This window comes from Nuphar pumila, chromosome 3, assembly GCF_984573655.1.
Source record: "Nuphar pumila chromosome 3, dmNupPumi1.hap1.1, whole genome shotgun sequence".
Classification (NCBI taxonomy): domain Eukaryota; kingdom Viridiplantae; phylum Streptophyta; class Magnoliopsida; order Nymphaeales; family Nymphaeaceae; genus Nuphar; species Nuphar pumila.
The window spans coordinates 44,301,185-44,326,047 of NC_143251.1; the positions used below are offsets into that span (position 1 = coordinate 44,301,185).

At 35.0% G+C, this 24,863-nt stretch overlaps 1 protein-coding gene across 1 annotated transcript; it reads left to right on the forward strand.

Moving 5' to 3' along the window:
• The first annotated feature begins 2,979 nt into the window (after window positions 1-2,979).
• On the forward strand, window positions 2,980-3,546 carry LOC149842756 (protein RESPONSE TO LOW SULFUR 1-like). Its single transcript, XM_090001561.1, has one exon. It carries the CDS (start codon window positions 3,064-3,066, stop codon window positions 3,391-3,393), a length of 330 nt encoding a protein of 109 aa, XP_089857687.1. The 5' UTR covers window positions 2,980-3,063; the 3' UTR covers window positions 3,394-3,546.
• The last annotated feature ends 21,317 nt before the right edge of the window (window positions 3,547-24,863 follow it).

Genomic DNA, 24,863 nt, shown 5'->3' on the forward strand with positions numbered 1-24,863 from the left:
GCATTTTTCACTCAATAGAACTTGCCACTGTGTCTGTCCTATTCTGAAAGATCAACCCCAAATAGAAGTAATTACATGAGTAATTTCTTAGAAAAAACAAGCATACGTCTAAAACATTTGAATGGATCGATTTTCAGTATATAATGAGTCATATTGTTTTTTTGACTAGAATAGGCTCTAATCTGAGTTGACTTAGACGAGCCCTGAGTCAACTCGGCGAGAAATCCAACCATGCATCAGTCAGAACAGGGTAAACAAATCTGAATGGATCCTAGTCAGAATTGTCATTAATTACTGACGACTTGGTCTCCAGAGGACCACAAATTACTGGTTCTAAAATCAAACGTAGCATACCGGATAATATCACAGAAATGAAGATGATAAGCAAGGCCCACTTTTTTTTTACCTGCAGGCTTCTGTTGATGTGGATCCAAAAGGCATCATATTTGGTAGTATATATGCAAAAAAAAAAATTGTGATATCCCTGTCCTTTAGAGGGCTATATGATTTATGGTATAGTAGAGGATTTACCAGCCCATATGACCACCTCTGCCACAAGCCACAAGGGCTCTCCACATGATTAAGTGGGCCCCCTGAAGTCATTCAAAGTTTCTGATAAATAAGCCGAATGTACCAACGAACCGAACAAAGGGTGTTCTTGGTTCCTTGTTTGTGGAAAGCCGAGCCGAGCTTGAGTTTATGGCAAGCCCAAGTTAAAAAAACTATAATTCAAAGGTCATCTACCAAAAAAATGAGAGTACATTTTTTTTCAAAATTTAAAATAATAAAATTTAGCCTGCTTATGCTCAAACTGACTCATTCGCAAAACCAGGTTTTTCAAATGCCTTAAACTTGGGTTTTCGCAAACTTGGTTTACAAAAACTCAGGTTTTCGTTGTGTTTGGATGGCCTCGAAACCTTAAATACCAAGTTTTAGATTTTTATAATTCAAAAATTAACCAAAAAAAAAAATCAATAGATGGCCATTTTGGGATCCGCCACCAGCTGCAAAATGGTTAGCTATTACTGTCTATATCAGGCAGCACCAGCCCAATCATTTTCTGGTGGCTGGCCGGAAAATGGCCAGCTATTTTTTCGCCAGCCACGTGTGGGTACTAGTCTGGCCATTTTCTTGTCGGTTGCTGACTAAAAATGGTCAAAAAGTAAAAAAAAAAATAGGTTGGCCATTTTTTCGGTCAGTTCCAGCCATACTTGTTGTACCACCCAGCAAGGTGGTTATCAGTCCAGCCATTTTTTGGGCCGGTGGCTTGCCGAAAAACAATAAACCCACAGGTCCACCAATATCGATTTCGGATATCTGATTGGGTGTACCCTACCCAGTTGCACCCCTATTTACTTAATGCCATTGCATTATATCCAGCATCGCTGCATGGTGATCATGAGCATGGGTGCAGCGTCAATCTACAGAATTTAATGTGATGGATGGTTAGTAGTGTGGAGCCTCTACATAAAACAAAGGTCCACTTGTCCTGATGTTTATCTATGGTGGCAGCTTGTGCACCAATAAAGATCTTTATACTGGATATGTATAAAGATCTTCATTTGCATATTGGATCTCCCCTCACAGCAATGAAAGTTTCTGGGTCCGTCCCAGGTAGTAAGAGTATTGCAAATCTGACAAAATCCGATCACCAATGAAGATTTGAATTAAAGGTTTCAATTAAATGGCCGAACACATGAACCAGAAGACCTTACAAAATGACTGCCCAAATACGGAGCACTTACTGCTCCAATTTGATAAACGGGTCAGGTTACATATCCAAATCTTAAAAGAAGCTGGCTATGATTGCCATACCAAAACCAAAGTACGGATTTGGAATTCATTATTAGATTTGTTTGCATCGGATCCGGTAATGACAACATCGGGAACACATCCAACCCGCTTGGTTAGATTAGGAACCAGGTGCAATGTATTTGCAGAGAAAGTGCATGAAAAAGCCCCATCACACTGTCCTCCTATTGGTAAAACCCTTACGGTCCTCCCTACCCAATGGAAAGTACAACCTGCTTCGACCGGGTCTGACACGTCTAAATCAAATTTAAGTACTGTTGGGTCCACGACTGAAATGGACACAGTGTGACGACAAGAGGCAGCAAACGATCGCCATTATTTTCACCATAGCTCATATCATTTAGTTCTGGTCAGTCTGGTCATATCCCACTAGAGATATAAGCTGTTAAGATCCGGATCAGATGTGGCAAATACCAGATCCGACTAATCTGATGTTGGCTAAACAAATAGTCGGATTCAGATGTGAATGGTAAAAAGCTCATACCAAATTCACTTCTGTTTATGTAATCAGATTCAGATATCCATCAAATTTGGACATCATTCAAAATCATATCTGCAGCCGATTATGATCCAACATGGTCATGACTTACAAAATTGAATTAAACTGAATCATATATCAGACAAAATCCGATCCATTGACATCCCTATATCCCACCGTTGATCAATACCAGTACCACAGTAGATTGGGTATAATCGCATTGCACACTTTAGTATGCCGCTGTACCCCAAGGATGGAAGGCAGTCAGGTGCAGCGGCACCCCCGCAAAGTGTGCAATGTGATTGCACCTTATCCTTCCTCTACCTGTGCTCCCAATTTCAATTAACCTTCTTCTCAAGTTATCCATTTCTTCTATGTGCTGCTGTATACAGCTAAGCCTCCGATCAACCGTCCATCTGGAGATGACACGGCCCCCCACCACTTCCGTCGATCTCACGAGATGAACGGTTCACCGCATCCTCAATCGCAGCCAGACGATGACAGGTAAACGAATACGTCGACGGCCCCACAGCATGCCACGTGGAACCACAAAATTGTAGACTTCACGTTACCCAATAGCCTCGCCCTCAAGCAAACGACATATCTCCTTCGATACATTGAACCTAGACGCATTTTTCAGCCCGGAACCCCGTCTATAAAACCGACCCAAACCGCTCTCCTAAAACTCGCACAAACCAGTTCACAGAGCTCTTAAAAGCTCCCGATCTCACCCCCGTAAAAAAAGAAGGGCGAGGTTTTCCGTTGCCGGAAAAATGGCGCCGGGCATCGCCTTCGCTGCCACGAAGGGGCGGTGCACGGTGGCGGTGGAGGAGAAGGAGCTGAAGAGGCGGAACGAGGAGCTGGAGGCGGAGCTGAGGCGGAGCCTGGAGAGGGAGGAGCGGATGAAGGCCGAGCTGGAGAGGACGAGGGAGAGGCTGAGGTGCGCGGAGGAGGCGGAGGAACGGATTTGCTCGCAGCTGGGCGACCTCGAGGCGGAGGCCGTCGACCAGGCCAGGTCCTACCACTACAAGATCCAGTCCCTCACCGAGCAGCTCTCCCGCGCCCACCTCCTCCTCCAGACCGCCCTCAAGTCCCAGGGTTGACCACGCCCACATGAGAAAACACAATCCCCTTTTTGTAACTTTTTTTCTCTCCTTGGTCTTTCTCTTCTGGGGTTGGTTTTCATTTGAGTGTGTGTGTGTAAATTGATCCGTGTAATAGATGTTATACAGAATTTAATTAGTTTTGTTAATGGACATGATGATTCTCAAAACTTGTGCCTTTGTTTTTTAATCGAAAGGATGGAGAGATCTAGTCACGCTTTCGCTAAGCCTGCCCTACTTGCACTGTCTAAACCTTTTGCGTACCTATTCTCTTCAGAAAGTTGTAAAAGACGAGCAAAACACGGCCCCTTCCACTGCACTACATCCCTTGAAGTATGCCTTTGCTTGTTAGCAAATATGGTTTTTAAATTGATTCGATCTTCCGTTTGGTTTTCCGGCGATGGAATCCGGCGGGTTTTGTGTTTGATTGTGGTGATGGGGATCAATAATTCAAATGTTGATCCCCACTTTTTGGTGATAAGAAGGGAAGACCGTGGGAGGGTGGTTTGGAAGTATTTCCTTTATTTTTACCCCGTTTGAAAGAGATGCATGACTTTTCAATTAAGCTAGCTCGTCGTCGTGTGACTTTTCAATTAAGCTAGCTCGTCGTCGTGGTTGATGACGTTTGCTGTTTTTTGAGATTTGCTGACGGTTAAAACAAGGGAAAACGATGGCATTAATTGAGAAAGAGCCAAATGGAGTTGACGCAACGGAAGGTGTAAAAGGATCCTTACCTAATAGCATTAGCGACGTTAAAATCGGTTCGGCAGAAGATTTAACATTCTTTTTTTAGAATAGTTTGGTTTTGGTTTTTAGCTTATGACTGAATGTAATAAATTAATGAATAGTTTGTTTAGAATTCTAATTTCAATCATGTTATGTTTGTGTGTTGTAATTTGATTGTAATACGCTCAAATTTATTAGGGTTTTCATATGGCTTGTATAGCCTTTTTGTTGGTTTAAAAAAAATAATTGTCTTAAATTTCTCGATATAAATTTGAAGCATTACATAAACGTTGATCTGGGATCTTAGATCTATGTTAAGGTGGTTGGGTACCACCATAGCATGTCGTTTATAATAATAATAGCAAATTTTTTGCATTACTAATTGGTTTAAGATTGGCTATTCTTGATGGTGTTGTACTGTCTAGCCAAAATTAGGTTTATTTGATTAGTCTGACCAACATATGTACTCAACATAGTTTGTTTATTTGTACTCACACATGTGGGATTGAGTTGCTTTAATATAAAATCATAATTTTTATAAAATAAAAAATTTTGATGCAATGGAGACCAGTGATTAAAATATGTGCTTACGCATCACAATCGGACAATTCAAAGTATTTTTTATAAATCATATTTACAAAGCTTGATCCATTAAATTAAACAAATCAAGAATTGGATCAAAACTGGGGATGCAAATTGGTAGGATTCAGGATGGGGGTTTTTCAAATTTTAGCTGTTCATGATCCAATTCAGATCCGAATCCCTATGTATTTAACTGTTCCGGATCTGAACAGGTTGGGTGGAACAGATAGATTTTTTTTTCGGATAATTATCTAAATCCCTATGTGATTTTTACTTGGAGAGTACTGCAGCAAATATTGCCCCTGCATCTTCTTCTCAAATAGCTGGAGATAATTAATGGAATCTTGTAGGCTGTTCCCAAACGTGGTAAAATGCACGTTTACAAACGAACACTTGGGAAAGGCGTTTCCTGTGAAACACACTCAGCTGTGGAAAAATGCTTCCCCATATTGAGGGAGTGGGTTGCGACCATAGTGACAAACGTTAAAGACCGCAAAATATTGTTTTCCAAAAACTTGCGAGAATTTGAAACATTTTCATAAATCTCTCATTTTTTTTGGCAAAATCTCGGTAATAAAAAACTAAATTTAAAAATATAAAAATTATTTCTATAAGAAAATATTAATAAAATTTATTTAAAAATTAAAATGCATGGATTTTTTACCATAAATAGCCGTTTAAAATGTAAGTATTGCATTCAAACCATGGTATTTATGTTTTTTCATAAATCTTGCGATATTTTGAAAATCTCACAAAAAATTGTAGTTTTAAACTTTCAAGCAATTTCTCGCAATATTTGTCACTATGGTTACAACTTGTGACCCTGTTTTCGTATGACAAACATTCCCCATCACCTCTCCACCGCTGGCACGTTTGTTTCTTTGGCTGTGAGAAAAAAGTCCCATTTCACAAGAAAATAAACCATTTTACAAGAAAAAAAATTTAAAAAATATAAAAAAATACTTTTATAAGAAAATATTAATAAAAAATATTTAAAAATAAAAATACATGTTTTTTTATTATAAATAGCTGTTTAAAACGTAAATATCATCATTAAATTAAGGCATTTATGTTTTTTCATAAATCTCACGAAATTTTTGAAAATCTCGTGAGAAATTGTCGTTTTAAACTTTCAGGCAAACAACAATTTCTTGCAATATCATCACGAGATTTTTATAAATCTCGCAATATTTGTCACTATGGTTGCAACTTGCAACCCCGTTTTCGTATGACAAACATCCCCCATACCTATCCACCGTTTGTTTCTTAGGCTGTGAGAAAAAAAAGTCCTGTTTCACAAGAAAATAAGCCATTTCTCATGATTTAGTGTGAAACATTTATAGGCAATTTCCGATTATTTGTAGCGAAACAAACATACCGTTATAACCTAGTTTTCGTGAGTCAAATTACAGCCCTAACCACAACCACCACCGCCAAATCCAAGAAATCGTATTGGCATCCAAAACAACTCATATGCTGCCAAGAAACCAGTTTTTTTTTGGATTTTCCCTTGCCATTCAATTAAGACTTTGTTGCTGCATGCACTTTGGATCCTTTCACTAGTGGGGCCAACTGTTTGTCTCAAGAGTCCATAATGAGATTCTACTTGCAGTCGCATACTCTTTAAGTAATCTAAGAATATACCAAGCACGACTCAAGTTTACTAGGATGCCCATTTACTCTGATCAGCTAGGGAGGATCAGGTACAATATGATTTCACACTTAGTGTGCTGCTGCACCTTATCGTGCACCAACAGCTATTGGGCCCCACATCTTACTGGTTGTATTTCAAAGACGGTGGGTGTAAAATTTCTATCTTGAAAATCATGATTTTTTTTAAATGGTTTTATAAATTACAGCAAAAATTAGAATGAGAAAAGATTTACATATTACAGGTCGATCATATCTTTTTTAAACTCAAATTTAAAATTGAACATTCATAAATAAATGTTCATTACAAACTTTGAATTAAATAATATCAAAGTTCTTTAAAAAGAGATTTATGATTTTTGAAATAAAAAATTTGGAGTGTTAAAAGGTGCAGCAGCAAAATAAAAGTGTGCAATCGCATTGCACGCGATCTCAATTCAAGAATAGATCATGTTTAGCAAAAAAAAAAAATTTGCTAGTCATTTATACATGCAATCCAAGCAGAAAACACTGTTTTTTTATTCACTTCTTTTAAATCTAACCTTATATAGATGTGATCTTTATAAATTTTTAGTAGAAAACAGAATTTTGAGTTATGTTTTTGCAACATATAAGTTGGTTTTATATGGGCTTTAAGAATCAACAGCCCATAATACCAAACATAATGGTTTTAGGACCAAACATAAATTGTAAAAACAGGCAGCTAAGTGTAATACCAAAACGTAGGCCCCGCGGGCAGTTGTCGACAACCGTACGTATGGCAAGCTGAGCCAACACGACCAAGTCTTAGTGTTGGATGCGGTTTCTTCGGGTTAATTATAAATCCAAAAAAAAAAGTGTAATACCAAAAAAGTTACTCTTTGCCAGGGTAAAACAGCCAAAACTTGCAAATCTGATTTGTTTTTTCTTTAAGATATTAAATGCTTTCTCGGTGAATTTGGTTCCTTGGATTTTGCAGGTACCATGGATTTAACCTATTGGTGTTTGGTTACTGTTGTTTAAATTAATTGGTATTTGTTGTTGCAATTCATTATTGGATAAGGGTTTGGTTTTGTTTTGTTGCATTAGAAATGTGCAGGCTCTTTCCCTGTAGCTCTGATCTCCATGCGCGTGTTTATGCTCACCATCAATAGGTTCATCATAATATTTGTCTCTACGTTTTTTTTGAAAGAAAGCAATAATCATCGGTATTAAAAAGATCATAAAACATTACATGAGCCCTGATGCCAAAAAAGAAAGAGAAAAGGAAAAATAGTGTTATAGGTCATTTATGACACCGAAGAGGTATATACATCATAAACAACAAACATAGCAGTCTGAAACAAATAGTGTCCAAACAAGAAAATTATTGATCTCCTAACTGTGCAAGGTCGATCTAAGATATGTCTGAATCTGACCATTTGAATCTGCATCTATGAGGAAGCTCCCATAAAATCAGGGAGGGTGCTGTGTGTTCTCCCCGGAACACAAATTCACGTGTTCCGGTGTGTACGAAGGAATATCTTGGGACCCGTGATAATTCATATGCCAATGTTGCCCATGATGACTTTATAATAAAATAACATATAAAAAAAGTAGATATGCTTTTGACTAAAATATCCTCCCGTAAGATAGATATGCGTTGGACGAAAATGTCCTCCCGCTCCCCGTATATAGATTTGCACGTTCTGTCTTTGTTTTTAGCTTATGTTACAACACATGGCCGCCTTCTCGTTCATGCCTTGTGTTAGATAGAAAACTTTTTCGAGTTCGTTCTTACCTCATGGAGATAACTATAAATCGAACAACTGGTTCAATCATTAGTGGGTGTCATAGGGGGATTTGTCGGCCATCTTTTTTTATAGTCTTCTCTTTTTTTGCTTTTTCGTTAGGTAGTATGAAAAAAAGTAATGACGCACAAACATTCCAACAAGTGCCATTAAAGCATGGTGAGTACATTTCCATGTCATCATGCTATTGTTGAAGAACGTGTGTTGTTGTGAGTGTCATTAAGGCATTGTTTAATTTGTTATTGCAGGTAAATTTTATCGTTTTGATGGTTGAAAACTTGAAGATATTTGTAAGGCGGTAGGATCTGTTGACAAGAATGCTTGGTTACAGATGCAAGCAAAGACCTCTACCCCATCCGGTATCATCCATTTACTCAGTATATGCAATGTAACACAAATCGTTGTTGTAGTAACATGTATATTGATTTATGAGATATTGTTTTGTTTGTTAATATCGATTTATAATATATTATGTTGAATTGTTGTATATCGATTTGTAAGATATTATGTATTTTCTAGTATCGATTTGTGAGATATTATTTTGTTTGCTAATATCGATTTATAATATATTATGCTGAAATATCGTATATCAATTTATAAGATATTATGTGTTTTCTAGTGTCGATTTGTGAGATATTGTTTTGTTTGTTAATATCAATTTGTAATATATTATGTTAAATTGTCGCATATCGATTTGTAAGATATTATGTATTTTCTAGTGTCGATTTGTGAGATATTATTTTGTTTGTTAATATCGATTTGTAATATATTATGTTGAATTATCGTATATCGATAATGTAAGATATTATGTGTTTTCTAGTGTCAGTTTGTGAGATATTGTTTTGGTTGTTAATATCGATTTGTAATATATTATGTTGAATTGTCGTATATTGATTTCTAAGATATTATGTGTTTTCTAGTGTCGATTTGTGAGATATTGTTTTGATTGTTAATATCGATTTGTAATATATTATGTTGAATTGTCGTATATCAATTTCTAAGATATTATGTGTTTTCTAGTGTCGATTTGTAAGATATTGTTTTGATTGTTAATATCGATTTGTAATATATTATGTTGAATTGTCGTATATCAATTTGTAGGATATTATACTGAATTACCTTATACCGATTTGTAATATATTATGTTGATTTATCATATATCAATTTGTAAGATATTATGTATTTTCTAGTGTCGACTTGTGAGATATGGTTTTGTTTGTTATTATCGATTTGTAAGCTATTATGTTGTTGCTTTGATATTGTGATTCATTCAATCGTTTCTTTGACTTGCTTAACTAATCGGTAGTTGTTGTTATATGCATTCTGCATAATGCAAATTGATATTTTGCTCATGACAGTGTTGAGCATATCAACTAGTTGCAGTGAAGATGGTGTATCTCAATCATTGAAAAGTCATGGAGCAATGGACATATGTACTATCGACGCACCTAAAGAAGTAAATATTGCACTAATGATGCACATGATAAGAAGAGTGCAAGCATTGGATTCACTCTTGACTTGAATATTCCAGCAGACGAAATGCAATTCGATAATAAGGTAGACGATCATGTCAGTGCACTTGACAAAGGTGCAGGCACCTCAAGTCTACATGATAGTACACTTGACTTTGTTCCTATAGAGAGAATGCAGTTTAATAATGAGGAAGCTGCATACAAATTTTATAATGATTATGCCTTAAAACTTAGCTTCAGTGTTAGAAGGTATTCTTGGGCAAAAAATGCACAAGCTGTCGTGGTGAGAAAGGCATATGTTTGTTCTAAGCAAAGTTGGAAGAAGTCAAGTGAAAATCCAACAAGAAGCAAGCCAGATTCAAGATGTGGTTGTCCAACGAGAATGGTGTTAAGAAGACTTTTAAATGAGAAATATGTAGTTCATACTTTAATCAATGATCATAACCATGAATTAGCCGTTTCATTTGTGACTCCTATGTTAAGGTCACATCATAAAGTAACTGAAGTGTATGCTGTAATTGCTGAAATAGCTGATAGCGCCGGCATTGCACCAAAGAAGACATATAATTTGTGCGCGCACATAGATGGTAGTCGCGAGAATGTACCATTCACACCTATGGATCTAAGAAACCACTTGAGAAGGAAAAGGTTAGACAACATGAAGAATGAAGAAATATGTTCTTTGGTTGATTATCTTTAGAAGAATTCAAGTAATGACCTTGGTTTTTTTAGTGCAATGCAACTGGATGAAGATGGGTATGCTGTGAATATGTTTTGGGCAGATTCAAAGTCAAGAGTAGATTATGAATACTTCAATGATGTGGTTATTTTTTATACGACAGTGAAGATTAATACGGGACAGTGGCTATTTGCGTAGTTTGTCAGAGTGAACCATCACTCATGAAGTTGCATATTAGGTGACACTTTTTTATATCACCAGACCAAGGAAACCTTTGAGTGGTTGTTCAGAGAATTTACACAGACAATGAATGATAAGCACCCTAGAGCTGTACTTACAGATGGTGATCATGCAATTGCGGTTGTAGTGTCTCATGTATGGCCATATGCACATCATCGTCTATGTTTGTGGCATATCTTTCAAAATGCAGCAAACAACATAGGATAAATTTTTTAATCAAAAGACAGAATTTGATAAAAAGTTTAAAAAGTGTGTACTTGAGAGCATAGACGAGGTCACCTTTATGTCTGATTGGTAGCAAATGATTCAGATGTACGACCTTGAAGATTGTGTGTGGTTACAACATTTATATGTAGACAAAGAGAAGTGGGCATTGGCATATGAAACACAATAATTTTGTGCATGTATGATAAGCACACAAAGTGTTGAATCTATGCATGTCACACTAAAAAAAACCTTGTATTCATGTTTAACAATGTTTCGCTTCATAGAATAATATGAATTATTTATAGACAATCTTAGATAGAATAAGCTTGAACAAGATGTAAAATGCTTCAACAACCGCCCTGTAACTTTGGGCATAAAAATATTGACGTGACCTGCAGATATGTATACACTAATCGTATTTGAATGGACTAAGAAGGAGGTTATGCAGGTCATGAATTACAACATAGAAGGATGTATGCAATATGAAAATATGCAAAAATACCATGTTGTATAGGAGGGCGAAGAACATCCAAAAAGAAAAGAAGCACATGTTACGTACAATGTTGACAACGAAATAGTTGAATGTACGTGCAAAATATTTGAATTCAAAGGTATTTTATGTTGTCATGCATTAAAAGCACTTAATCAAGAGAAAATACAAGAAATATCTGAGTCATATATAATGCAAAGATGGATGAGACAAGCAAAGACTGAACAACTAGATACAAATAATGTCAGTCCATCTGGTGTTGATGAGAAGTGCCACATAGCCTCCTGTTACCAACAACTATGTAGGTCACTTATCCATGTTGCAGATTTGGCATCGGAAAACGAATAAGCCTATGCATGTATGAGAAAAGTGTCAAGGGAATTACTTGAAAAAGTGTGGTTAATTCACCATGAGACTGTTGCAACTCATGAAGACCAATCTAAGAAAATGAAATCGAACAGTGTAGGTGAAAATCACGCTTTCCATGACCCTTATGAGAAGTTGTGTCGAAGAGTAAACATCATCTTCGACAAGTTAAGTGTAAACGTTGTAGATTATGATAGAAATATTCACCTAGCGAAGAGTATCAAAAGGAAACCTTCCATTAATCGCAGTCGTCGGAGGACAAAGGGTGCACTAGAATTGGTTGGCAAGAAAATGTCTAAGAAACAACCAACCCCTAAGCAATCAAACCCTTCGCATGAACAGGTATATAATACAGTATATTGTTTCTCATGTAAATTATATTACGTGCAACTTATCAATATCTAACTTATGTAATTTCTAACATGCGGCAATACCCTACAGACGTGCACTACAACATTAAAACCTGCAATCCTCCTGACCTATTTAAGTGAAACGATGACATGAGTTTGACAAGTCTTTTGGTATGCAACAATTTTGGGAGGATGTTTGCATTTCTTGTTGAACTTAATGTAGTGTCTGATATTGTTTTGTTTCACGACAGACTCATTTCAATTCAAAAGTGAGCAACGCAACACAAAAATCGCATGTGGATTCTTCAACTACAAAATAGTTATAGCATTTAACTTTCATTAGTATAAATCATTGTAATGTTTAACATTCTATAATTCTTTGTTGTAATTCTATAATTCTTGGTTGTAAATCGATAATTCTTTATTGTAATTCTATAATTCTTTGTTATAAATTGATAATTCTTTGTTGTAATTCTATAATTCTTTGTTGTAATTCTATAATAGAAATCATACTACAAATATCATAAAAATCGACACTAGAAAACACATAATATCTTAAAAATCGATATACAACAATTGAGCATAATATATTACAAATCGATACGATAATTCAACATAATAGCTTACAAATCGATATTAACAAACAAAATAATATTTCACAAAAATCAATAGAAACAATTTCTTTTATCGCGATTTACACAATGACTAATAAAAGGTGAAAAAGAGAAAGAAACAACAAATCAACACAATGTTTATTGATAGCAATATCTTAAATCGATTTGTAAGCTATTATGCTGAATTTCCATATCGATTTATAATATTTTATGTGATATGTATATCGATTTGTAAGATATAATGTGTTTGCTAGTATCAATTTGTAAGATATTTATATTATGATATTGAAATGTGTGCATGCAACATTTACATTATTGCATAATTGCGGTAGCGATTTGAGCATTCAAATCGATGTTCATTAAATCATTGTCATGTGAATCGCTATCGTCAACACACATATACAATAAGTCATTTCTTTTATTGACACGGTAAATAACAACTCGATGCATAGTATAGTGCGATGCAACTAACGATCATGACAGATAACATGAAGAATGATTTTCATGTAGATTTAATTTTGCATGGTCGGCAAGAAGACATCATTTTGCCTCATAAGTGCATGTATTTTCATTCTCCTCCTCATTCTTCCTTTGCTTTTCCTTCTCTTCGTCATCCTTCTCGCCTGCGATATAGCCGTTACAGACAAAAAATAAAATATTGTGGCTTTTTCTCCCTTGCCAGTTCAAAATTTTAAATCGATGTCCTATTTTCAACGGGCAATTGAAAAAAGATGTCATTTGTCGTCTTAGTGGAAAATTTTTAAATCGATAACTTATCTTACAAATTGATATGGAAATTCCTATTGATTGCTTAGAAATCGATATTAAGAATCAGCATACAAATCAATATTAAGAATCAAAGCAATTTCTTAAATCGATATAATATCCTATAAATTTATAGCAGGCATCGTGTTAGGAAGCAATATCTGCAAATCGATGATAAAATATCATAAAAATTGAGAGAGAAATTCTTATTAATAGCTTAAAAATTGATATTAAGAATAAGCATACAAATCGATATTAAGAATCGATTTGTAATATATTATGCAATATTATATCAATTTGTAAGATGTTATGTGTTTACTAGTGTCAATTTGTATGATATTTGTACTATTATTTTGAAATGTGTGCCTACAGAATTTATATTATTGCGATTTGCGTGCTTGAGGTGGCGATTTGCATATTCAACACACATGTGCCAGGTGCGTACTTTTGGTTTTTAGATCAATGTGAATTTTGTACACAGTCTTACAAAATTTGTATACACAGTCTACAGAATCTATTACAAATGTCTATACACAAAAAATTTATCATGTTCGGGAAATTGAATGTTGAACCAAAAATTACTATCTCTCTCTCTTAACAGTAGAACATAATCCTCTTCATGTTCTCCTTGAGAACATGTAGACGTTTAAAACGACTTCCTCTTACTACTGGGAGCCTTGCATCCTTCATTACTTTCTAGGTAGTCTTGCAGTCTGGGGTTTTGTATCTTTCGTAATTAGAAAATCCATCAATTTTTTGTATAGTTCTGTGCAGAATCCAGGTATATCATCATGAAAAAAAACCTGAAAGTTAGACCAATATAGAAACCCTTACACCAATAATATAGGATAATAAAACATGTTTAAGTGTACAACATACAACGATGATATCGGGTTCACGTCCATAATATATTGCTTCAATATATTTCATTACAATGACGCCACAATCGACGCCATTATTTTGTAAAGAAGCATCCTCTGCGACGTGAAGCCTCCATGGGCCAATGTCGACACCCAACATGTCTCTGAATAATCCAACATGTGGTTTATGCAAAAGCAAGTAAATTCTAGGCCATGGTACAAGATACGATAATCTTATAGATAGAAACTTACCAAATGCACAATGTCACGGTCTACACAAATGTTATAGTCCAAGGAGTTGTATAACCATATTTTTTGTTTTCATACATCCAACACGTATAAGACCCAATGCTTTTCCGATTGCCATAATGTAGGAATCAATATCTGCAAATTGATTATAAAATATCTTACAAAATCGATATGGAAATGTGTATTGATAGCATAAAAATTGATGTTAAAAATCAACATATAAATCGATATTAAGAATCAAAACAATATCTCAAATCGATATTAGGAATCAACATAGAAATCAATATTAAGAATCAAAACAATATCTTAAATCGATATTAAAAATTAGCATAGAAATCGATATTAAGATTCAAAATAATATCTTAAATCGATTTGGAAATTCATATTGATATCTTAAAAATCGATATTTAGAATCAAAACAATATCTTAAATCGATATTAAGAATCAACATAGAAATTGATATTAAGATTCAGAACAATATCTTAAATTGATTTGAAAATTTGTATTAATATCTTTAAAATCAATATTTAGAATCAAAACAATATCTTAAATCAATATTAATAATCAAAACAATATCTTAAATCGATATGGCAATTCCTATTGATATCTTAAAAATCGTTGTAATGTTTAGTCGATTTGTCTTTGTTATGAAAATATTGTCATAGTATAACGCAAATTGATGATCAAATATCATACAAATCGATATAAAAATTCTTGTTGATAGCTTATAAATCGATATACAGAACCAACATATAAATCCAGGGTTTTGGTTTAGGGTTTATAGTTGAGGTTTAGGGTTTAGGGTTTATGGTTTAGGGTTAGGGTTTTAGGGTTTGGGGTTTGGGGTTTAGGGTTAGGGTTAGGGTTTAGGTTTAGGTTTAGGTTAGGGTTTAGATTTAGGGTTAAAGGTTTATGGTTAGGGTTTAGGTTTAGAGTTCAGGGTTTAGGGTTTAGGTTTTAGGGTTAGGGTTTAGGGTTTAAGGTTTAGGGTTTAGTAATATATTAAGGGTTTAGGGTTTAGCGTTACGGTTTAGTAAGATATTAAGGGTTTAGGGTTAAGAGTTTAGGTTTAGGGATAGGGTTAGGATTTAGGGTTAGCGTTTAGGATTTAGGATTTAGGTTTAGGGTTTAGGTTTTAGGGTTAGGGTTTAGGGTTTAATAATATATTAAGGGTTTAAAGTTTAGGGTTTAGTAAGATATTAAGGGTTTAAGGTTTAGTAATATATTATGGGTTTAGGGTTTGGGTTTAGTAAGATATTAAGGGTTTAGGGTATAAAGTTAGGTATAATAATATATTATGGGATATATGTACCGATTTATAAAATATTAAGTGCTTTCTAGTGTCGATTTATTAGATATTGTAGTATGTAATTGAAAACTGTGTGTGAGGAATTTATATTGTAGTGACATGAGGTGGTCATTTGCGTGTTTAAATTGTTGTTCATTTAGCGATTTCTATGAAAATCACTTCAAATCTTTGTACCTATAATTAAATAGCTGCCACGTGAATCACTATCGTCAACAAGTATAAATCGTTATTTCATCAAACGTATAAATTGTTCCTACTTTAAATGTATAAAGCGCTGCTTCAAACATATAAATCGATGTAGAAATCACACTCTTCATAAGTACATATCATTGTAATGTTTGGGCTTCAACAGTAAACGACATTCCATATCCCGCTCATTGTCAAAAATCGATATGCCTTATGAGACCTAGATTTTGGTTGACGATTTATGTGATTTATGCGATTTACGCAATTACGTATATGTCAGCCACAACAATTTGCCTTTGTATAAAAAATATTGGAATAGTATAATGCAAATCACGATTGTAGTAACATAGTATCGATTTGCGAGATATTGTTTTGTTTATTAATATCGATTTGTAAGCTATTATGCTAAATTTTTTTATCAATTTATAATATATTATGCGATATGTATATCGATTTATAACATATTATGTGTTTGCTAGTGTCAATTTATAAGATATTTGCATTATGATATTGAAATGTGTGTTTTCGGCATTTACATTGTTGCGCGATTGTGCTGGCAATTTGCGTATTCAAATCGTTGTTCATTTAACGATTAAAATTGAAATCACTTCACAGCATCGTAGCTGTCATTAAATCGCTATCACGTGAATCGCTATCATCAACACACATATACAATAAGTCATTTCTTTTATTGGCATGGTAAATAACAACTCAATGCATAGTATAGTGTGATGCAATTGATGATCATGACAGATAACATGAATAATGATGTGCAAGTAGATTTAATTTTGCATGGTCGGCAGGAAGAAATCATTTTGCTTCTTAAGTGCACGTAGTTTTCATTCTCCTCCTTCTTTCTTTGCTTTTCCTTCTTTTCGTCATCCTTCTTTTTCTTCATCCTTAGTTCTTCCTCATCTTTCTTCGTTTGCTTTTCATCTTCAATATCTGATGGATCAAGCTCCGCATAATAAATATCCAATAATTTATTCATATCTTTTTCATTTCAATGTTCATTATATTTTGGTACTTTACATAACCCTCGTATATATCGGATTGGCGGATGATTTCTCCAAGAGTCATCCCCTCCAACGACAAAGACTTTCTTGTCTTACGAATTATAGTCATTGCTAACCTGCACAACACATAAATTTAATCACATTATTATATGTTACAACCGCCTCCCCAAGTATATATTATTACAAATTATCACATTCGTTACACAATCACCATCATTAAAAGTCATCACAATATTTGGCTTAATAAGTAAACATCATAGTATGATTTAGCAAAATTAAGTACAAATTGAGGTAACTTCATAATTACACATCGCTACTGCATGAAACGTATAAATTGTTGCTGCTTCAAACATATAAATTGTTGTTGAAATCGCACCCTTCATAAGTACATATCGTTGTAACATTTTTGCTTCGTAAGTAAACATCATAGTACGATTTAACAAACTTAAGTACAAATCATGGTAACTTCATAAATCATAAATACACATGTCTACTGCTTCAAACATATGAATTGTTGCTGCATCAAATGTACAAATCGCTGCTTCAAACATACAAATCGTTGTAGAAATCGAACCCTTCATAAGTACATATCGTTGTAAATCATAAATCGCTACTGTATTAAATATATAAATCATGGTTGCTTTAAATGTATAAATCATGAATCGTAAATCGTAAATCGCTACTACTACTGCTTGAAACATATAAATCGTTGCTGCATCGGACAAATCATTACTACATTAAATGTATAAATTATTGTTAAATTCAAACTTACAAAATCCTTGTAGAAATTTAGCCCTCATATCGTTGTAATGTTTGGCCTTCATAAGAATAAATTGTGCTAACTGTTTTTCGACGCCCAAAAGGTGGATATGTACAAATCGATTTGTTTCATTATGGAAATAGGTGTTATTTAACATGAATAGTATAACCAGTTGTAAGATTTAACATTCATATTTACAAATCGATTTGTTTACATAACGAAATCTTACACAAAACACACTGAAAGAATACAAGTTTTGCTAATCCGATAGTGGAGAAGAAATACTTAGAAGGTAGATACAACCGATGGTGGCAACGGTGCTTCGACTATGCTCCGACGACAGTAGACGATGAAAAAAGGTGCTCCGGCGGCAGCAGACGATGACAAAGGGTAATCTCGCGGCAGCATACGACGTCAAAGACTGCATCGTCAATGGGAGCTCATGTTATAACAAATAGTGCATCGTCAAAAGGTGAGTCAGAACATTTAAGGCGACGGATTGTGAGGAGCTCCTCTTAAAGCAGAATCATTTACTCCTTAATTAGGGCAAAAATGATGATGATTTTTAACTCTTTCTTTCTTTTGGTGGGAATTACTCGAAACGTCGTTTCATGGCGCTAATGATAGGAAAGGGTACTTAAGTCTTTGCAAATAAACCGGCCTCCGATGCTGAATGATGCTAATACACACAGAGAAACGAACCCCACGTGCTTACATACATGACACTCATCCCGAGATTAAGCACCTGCGTGTTCTTGGGGGAACATATAACCTGCTTCCAGAGAATCAGGTAGAGAATGATGCCCATGCTTTTGCATTTATTACTAAAAGTTCTGGCATTCCACTCCATTCAAATAGATTTCCGGGCTAAAAGTAGCCAACAGAGCCTTTACGTTCAGGGATATACTTTTGGCATCTGAGATGCAAAGGAAGAATGAAGAATCGTGTCATGATGAGAAAAAAAGACTGACCTTAACAACTGTTAGGCTGAACCATGATATGAGACTATATTTGTTGAGATATCCAGCCATTTCAATAAGTGCAGAAAACCATGTGAATGTGTCCCAACTACAGTCTCAAGCACTCCTTCCATGTCACCACTCCGGTTGTGAGAAGCATAGAGAGTCTAAGAATGGCTGCTATAACACATCCACATTCAACATTCCTCCAAGTACCTGCAAACCTACCTGTACAAGGAAAATTTTGAAAATTTTTCCATACTTGTTGGCAATAATATAAAAGGCTATTAAATTGTTTTTCTCTTTTTTTCCTTCAAATTAACATCGATAACCATGCATGCAATCTTGTTTAACAAGTGGAAAATTGTTAACACTCTTTTCCATCCTATTCTGCTTGCATCAACAAAATAAATTACTTTTGGATAGTCCATTGACTTGTCCTATTTTGTTCATCTTCCTTTTGTTCTTTCTTTGCTTGCGTTAAGGTGTTACAGGATTACTTTGTAGCTGATTTTGTCGTGAAAATATATTGACTGACCCCAATGATGAAGTTCTTAAGGCAATGATTATATATCAAAATTTTTAGAAAGTCAAGGCCAAAGGGATATCGCCTTTGTGGCTAATGTTGCTGTATTTTAAAGGAGGACTTATAGCTCCTTAAAAGTTGAATGTTTGAGCGAGAGACTTGGTGGGACAAAAATTTATGTATGATGATGTAATTTAGTTCTTTTTTATTTTTTTGATAGAGAAAGCTGGGGTTAGGCAGACCCCTACCAGTTTTACAACTGTACCATTGGGATTGGAACTTACAACATCCCAACACATGGTGACGTGCATTAACTGCTCATACCAGACAAGCGGAGCCCCCTTTGGTAATTTAGTTCTTTGAAGAACTGAATTTGTTTGTATAAATCTATTTATATTATAAAAGTTTGATTTTGAATCATTGAAATTATTCAGGTTTAGATGGAATGTCATAATCAATATAAAATGCATATTTTATTACTTGTTCAGGGATTATAATCCTATCCAAAATGTACAGAAAAATAATTTAATAAAAAAACTTTGTAAAGCTATAGTGGCGTTTTATATTGCCACTAATAAACTATAGTGTAATTATTAACTGCCACTGATAGTCTTAACAATTGTTTTTTATTGTGAAACGGTATTTCATATTTAGCGGAATTTAGATATGTCACTAAATATGTAGTGGCAATTTCCTAGTGCCACTCTTGATCTGGACGGACCACCCATACTTATTGGTTTAGTGGCATTATTAAATTGCCACTAAATGTGGCCATGAAAAGCGCATTTTTGAATTGCCGTTATATCCCGCTGAATTGCCGCTACATGCCAAACCCCACCCCCCACCAATTTTTTTTTTTTTGAAACTCACAGGGAGATTGTTTTGGCCAAATCTGACTTAAAATAGTAGGAATTGTCCCTTGGATCATAGTTTTTAGACATAAAATTTGTTTCTTTGATGCTTGAAAATTGGATACACGGTAGGCCATTGGTTTTTCAACTTTGTTTAAATCTAATATATACCACAGAAAAACAGGATCTAAAAGTCAGTTTATGCTAAACTTAATATGTAGATCACATTTGTTTCTCCCTCTAAAAAAATGCAGATCACATGTGAAGGATCAGATGCCAAGGTGGCAAACATTACCCCTTTTATTGCTATTACAAACTTACTAATTGGTTTTGACTTTTGAAAAAGGCCAAGTAGGGGTGTCTATGGTTAGGGTTTGACCTGGACCTGACCTATACCAAACCCTATAGGGTTAGGGTTTGGTTATAAATAAAAGGGCCCGATTACAATCTGGGTCAGACCCTTCAGGTCCAATTATTATATAGAGTCGGGATTGGTTTGTGAAATTTCATACCAGACCCAGGCCTCACCCGAGTTCTGATTAAGATTCATAATTTTTCAATGTAAAAATGATAAACAAAATATTATTTTACTGGGTAAGGTGTAGGTCTGGTTCATGCAATTCTTATAAGATCCAAGTATAGTTTCTCTAATGTTGATCCGGATTAGAAATGGATCCAAACCTGGTACCATCATCTTAAATAAGGCTTGGGTTTGTTTTCACCTGGGTCCGAACCAAACCTGACACGTTGATACCCTGAGCCTAAACACCACTCAACTTAGAGAACGCTAAGCCTTAAATAACTATGTTCTCAAATGTTTGGTATTGTTCCCATACTAAATTAAATGGTGATGGAGGTGCCCCTTTATCTTTTTACATGTAATGTAAGTGGGGCCCAAAAGTACTCATTTTTGTGTGGTTTAAGTATAGCTACGTAGCCCTTGGTTTTGACCACAATTAGGTTGTATGACATAAAATAATGTTAGTGATTTAACAATAAAAATGAACAAATTCAACTAAAATTGACTTCATGATAAATTATTGTATTACTCTTTGCATAAGAAAATACAACCAATATTGGTATATATTCGGGCTGTTAACATAGTCACATATTATGGGAAAATGATCATGGAGGAAAAATCTCGTGAAAATTTTACAATTTTAGTTTCCCTCAAGAAAATCTTGGATATAGTGTGATATGACATATAAATAAAGAAATTAAAAATAAAGGATATAAAGCTCTGCAAAAAGCATCTTTCTTGTGATAATATCCTTATGATATTTTCAAAATATCTTAAAGATAAATATTTTTTTTGAAAATATAAGTGTAGCACTCAATGTCGCCTTCGGGCGTTCAAATTGGCCTGACATTCACTTGACTTGATCGGATGCAATTATGGAGAAAATTGATGAGGGGACTACCAAATGTACGATAGGATAAGGTCATCCATGTGAACGATAATCCAAAGACCATGGTTGGATAGTTTACCTCTCAGATGGGTTTCACAAAAAAAATTTAGAGCCGTTCATCTTCTAGATGAATAACATCTAAATTTTACAAAAAGATTAACTAATTAATTGGCTATTTATTTGTACAATATTTGTGTTTCTTTTTCACATCTGAATGCATTTTAAGATCAAAACTCGAGAAATATCTAGTTTTTATACAAAATAAAACTAAAATTTTGAAATATACAAGTTTCTTATTATGGTACTATGAAGTTTTTCACTAATTTTCTTTATTATTAAAATTGAAAATATATTGTTAGTTTAAACCAAGGTTTCTAATTGTGAATATCTCACCGGTAATTCTTTAAATTTTTTTTTTTTTATGAATATCTCACCTGTAATTTTTTATTTTTTTTTGCAGGTGTCAGTACAGTTTATTCTGTTTAAATTTCGTTCCTAGCTCCTTCGCTGGTACAGTCTTCTGTTCATTTTTTTAAATTTAAAATTTTAAATGGAGAATTTTGCTTGAGCCTCGACAGACTCCGGCAATGTCACAGAGACGCTCCAAGTTACTCCAGTGTCTTGTCCATTTGCGTACCATTTTTCAATTCTAATTACACAAGAATATCATGACTTGTCCTGTTTGTCGTATCTACGTGTGACAGGGACACCGGGGACTCATTTATATACAAATAAAAAAATGTAAAATATATTGCATCACAATAAATTTTTATACAGATAGAAAAATGTAAAAAGACCACATCAAAACATTTTTTAGTATTTTACTGAATAGCGATACATTGAAAATATCACAATAATTTGGCTTAATATTTTAAATTTTTTAGTATTTTACTGAATAGCGATACATTGAAAATATCACAATGATTTGACTTAATATTTTAAATTTAAATATGTCTACAATATCATGATTCTGTTTTTTAAAGCCACGCTTTCCAGATGGGGACACAAGCGGGTCCGAGACTCTCTGAGTCAGGGCCAGGGTCAAAACTGGATTCATCTCATGGTATTGGATCTTTATATCTGAATCCAGGATGGGTTTGGAGCAGGTTGGTCAGGCCCGGTTGGATATGGGTTGGGATTGTTAAAAACATTCAGTTGGCTCCATGTCAGACTCAGCTCGTTTTACCTTTTCTCAAAATAAATTGGTTTACCATTTTCAGCATATCTAGTACCGGAGAGACTAAGATTAGATCCGATCCAATATTACATTATGAGATCCGATTTGGATCTCGTTTGACATGAGTCAGAGAGAGAAAGTATCGGGTTAATCAAGACCCAATCTATACCCGGCTCCTTAAGCAGATCCCGGTCCAGATCTGGATTTAAAAATATGGACCAGATTAGCAGAATCTTTGACTTTTCGCAAGGGGGAACTAAAGATATTGGATCTGGCATACCTCTTCACATATACTTGACCCACATATGTTCGGATTCACCAAGGCCGATCCAATCCGCAAATTCAAATGGACGGCACTACGGTTCCAATTCCAATAAAATGGACCCCATGTCTGGACCCGAGTTCGCTTTCAGTGCTGGTGAGCATTGAGGAACACTTGTGCCCTTTTCATTGGACCTCATCTTTTCACTGCAAGTGGCTTTTCCGTGGGTCCCACACGGACCTTTTTATATTTCGAACAACAGGGCAAAGTCCAACCGATACGAAAACGAATCGTATAGTTTCAAACCGATCCTCAAAAGAAACCACGTTTCCTCTCCTTGAGAGTTGAGATCGTCAGTGACAAAAGTTAAAAACGGCAAAATCTCTGCTGGCAAAAAACTCGGGAGAATTTGAATTTTTGTATAAATCTCACATTTTTTGGGTAAAATATTGGGAATAAAAAAATAATAAGTTTTTATAAGAAAACATAAACAAAATACATTTAAAAATCAAAATCTCAGGTTTTTTCATGATAAATATCTTTTAAAAATATAAATATCATGATATTTGTCACGGTTTGAAAATCTTGTGATAAATTGTCGTTTTAAACTTTCAGGCAATTTCTCATTATCTATCGGTGATATTTTTATAAATATCGCAATATAACATATTTAAAAGTACAATCAAGATGGATGAAGAGGCAGATTGACAGCAACTCGAACTTGTGAAGTGCAAACTAGGCTTGATCGGGCTTGAGTTTGAATGTGTTGAGCCGAAACGAGCCAAACTTGATCGAAGCAAACTAGATTGGTTTAACCGGTTTCCACGGTTTTAGTCATTAGTGAAGGATTATAACATCGTAACTCATCAATTTGGTTTTGTATTAGAGCTTACCATGGTCGTTAGAATACATGCTCTTAGCCTTGATCCAGTCTTTCTCTTGGGTTCGTATCGTGTTGCAGTGCTGTCCCATGTGCAAGAGATGACGAGTTCTAAACTAATGCGTTCACGGATTTGAAAACTATATTTTTTTTAAAGGCAAGCTGGGGTTGGGCAGACCTCAATCAGTTACACAACTATACCATTCTGTTTTGAACCTGCAACGTCCCAACACAAAGGTAACATGCATTAGCTGTTCCTACCAAACAAGCGGAGTCCCGGTTGGTGGATTTGAAAACTAATCCTGGACGCTCAATATCCAATTGGAAGAAACTCAATGTTCATTGAGGACTTGAAGACTATGCTTAGAATTTAATAAGAGTGAGTAAAGGGTCCATTTCTCAACCTAACACATACACATTGAGGTACGGTTTGGATGACACCCAAAACCCAGTTTTGGGTGTAAACCAGGTTTGAGAAAAAGAAAACTAAATTTTAGTGTGTTTGAGAAAACCTGGTTGACTTAATTAGTTTTTTTGCCAAAACCCAGCTAAGTCAAAGAAATCCTCTCCCAACCAATTGGGGGGGGGGGGGGGGGTCTCCCTTTGTTTTGGTAGTAATTGTTAGTGCATGTCACCTTGTGTTGGGACATTGCAAGTTCAAATCTCAATGGTATGATGTATAACTGGTCAGGGTCTGCCTAACTCGAGCTTGACTATAAAAAAAAAACTTCCTTCACAAGTTGCAAACTAGGTTTTATGGGAGAGGGCTTTTCGGCCCTTAAAGCCCTGTCACCACCACACCTCCCTCGTGGGTGGTTGGAAAATGACCTACCATTTTTCTTTTTTCTTTTTTCTTTGTTTTTGTTAGATAAATGGCTACTCGGCCATTTTCAGACCTGTTACCAGCCAAGAGAAGGCCGGGCTGGGGTCGCCCATGTCAGAGACCCTTTTGAGGTCGGTGGCTGGCTGGCCATCCAATTTAAATATATTTTCATAAAAATGAGGGCTAGCCATTTTTCGGCCACTCACCGGTCAGGCTGGAAAATGGCCAGTCATGTCTATTTTCAATTTTTGGGAGACCAAAAACCTGAAAATCAAGTTTTTGTTACCCAAACA

Excerpts from the sequence above, each read along its gene's own strand:
- LOC149842756 (XM_090001561.1), top strand. The coding sequence starts at position 3,064 with ATGGCGCCGGGCATCGCCTTCGCTGCCACGAAGGGGCGGTGCACGGTG.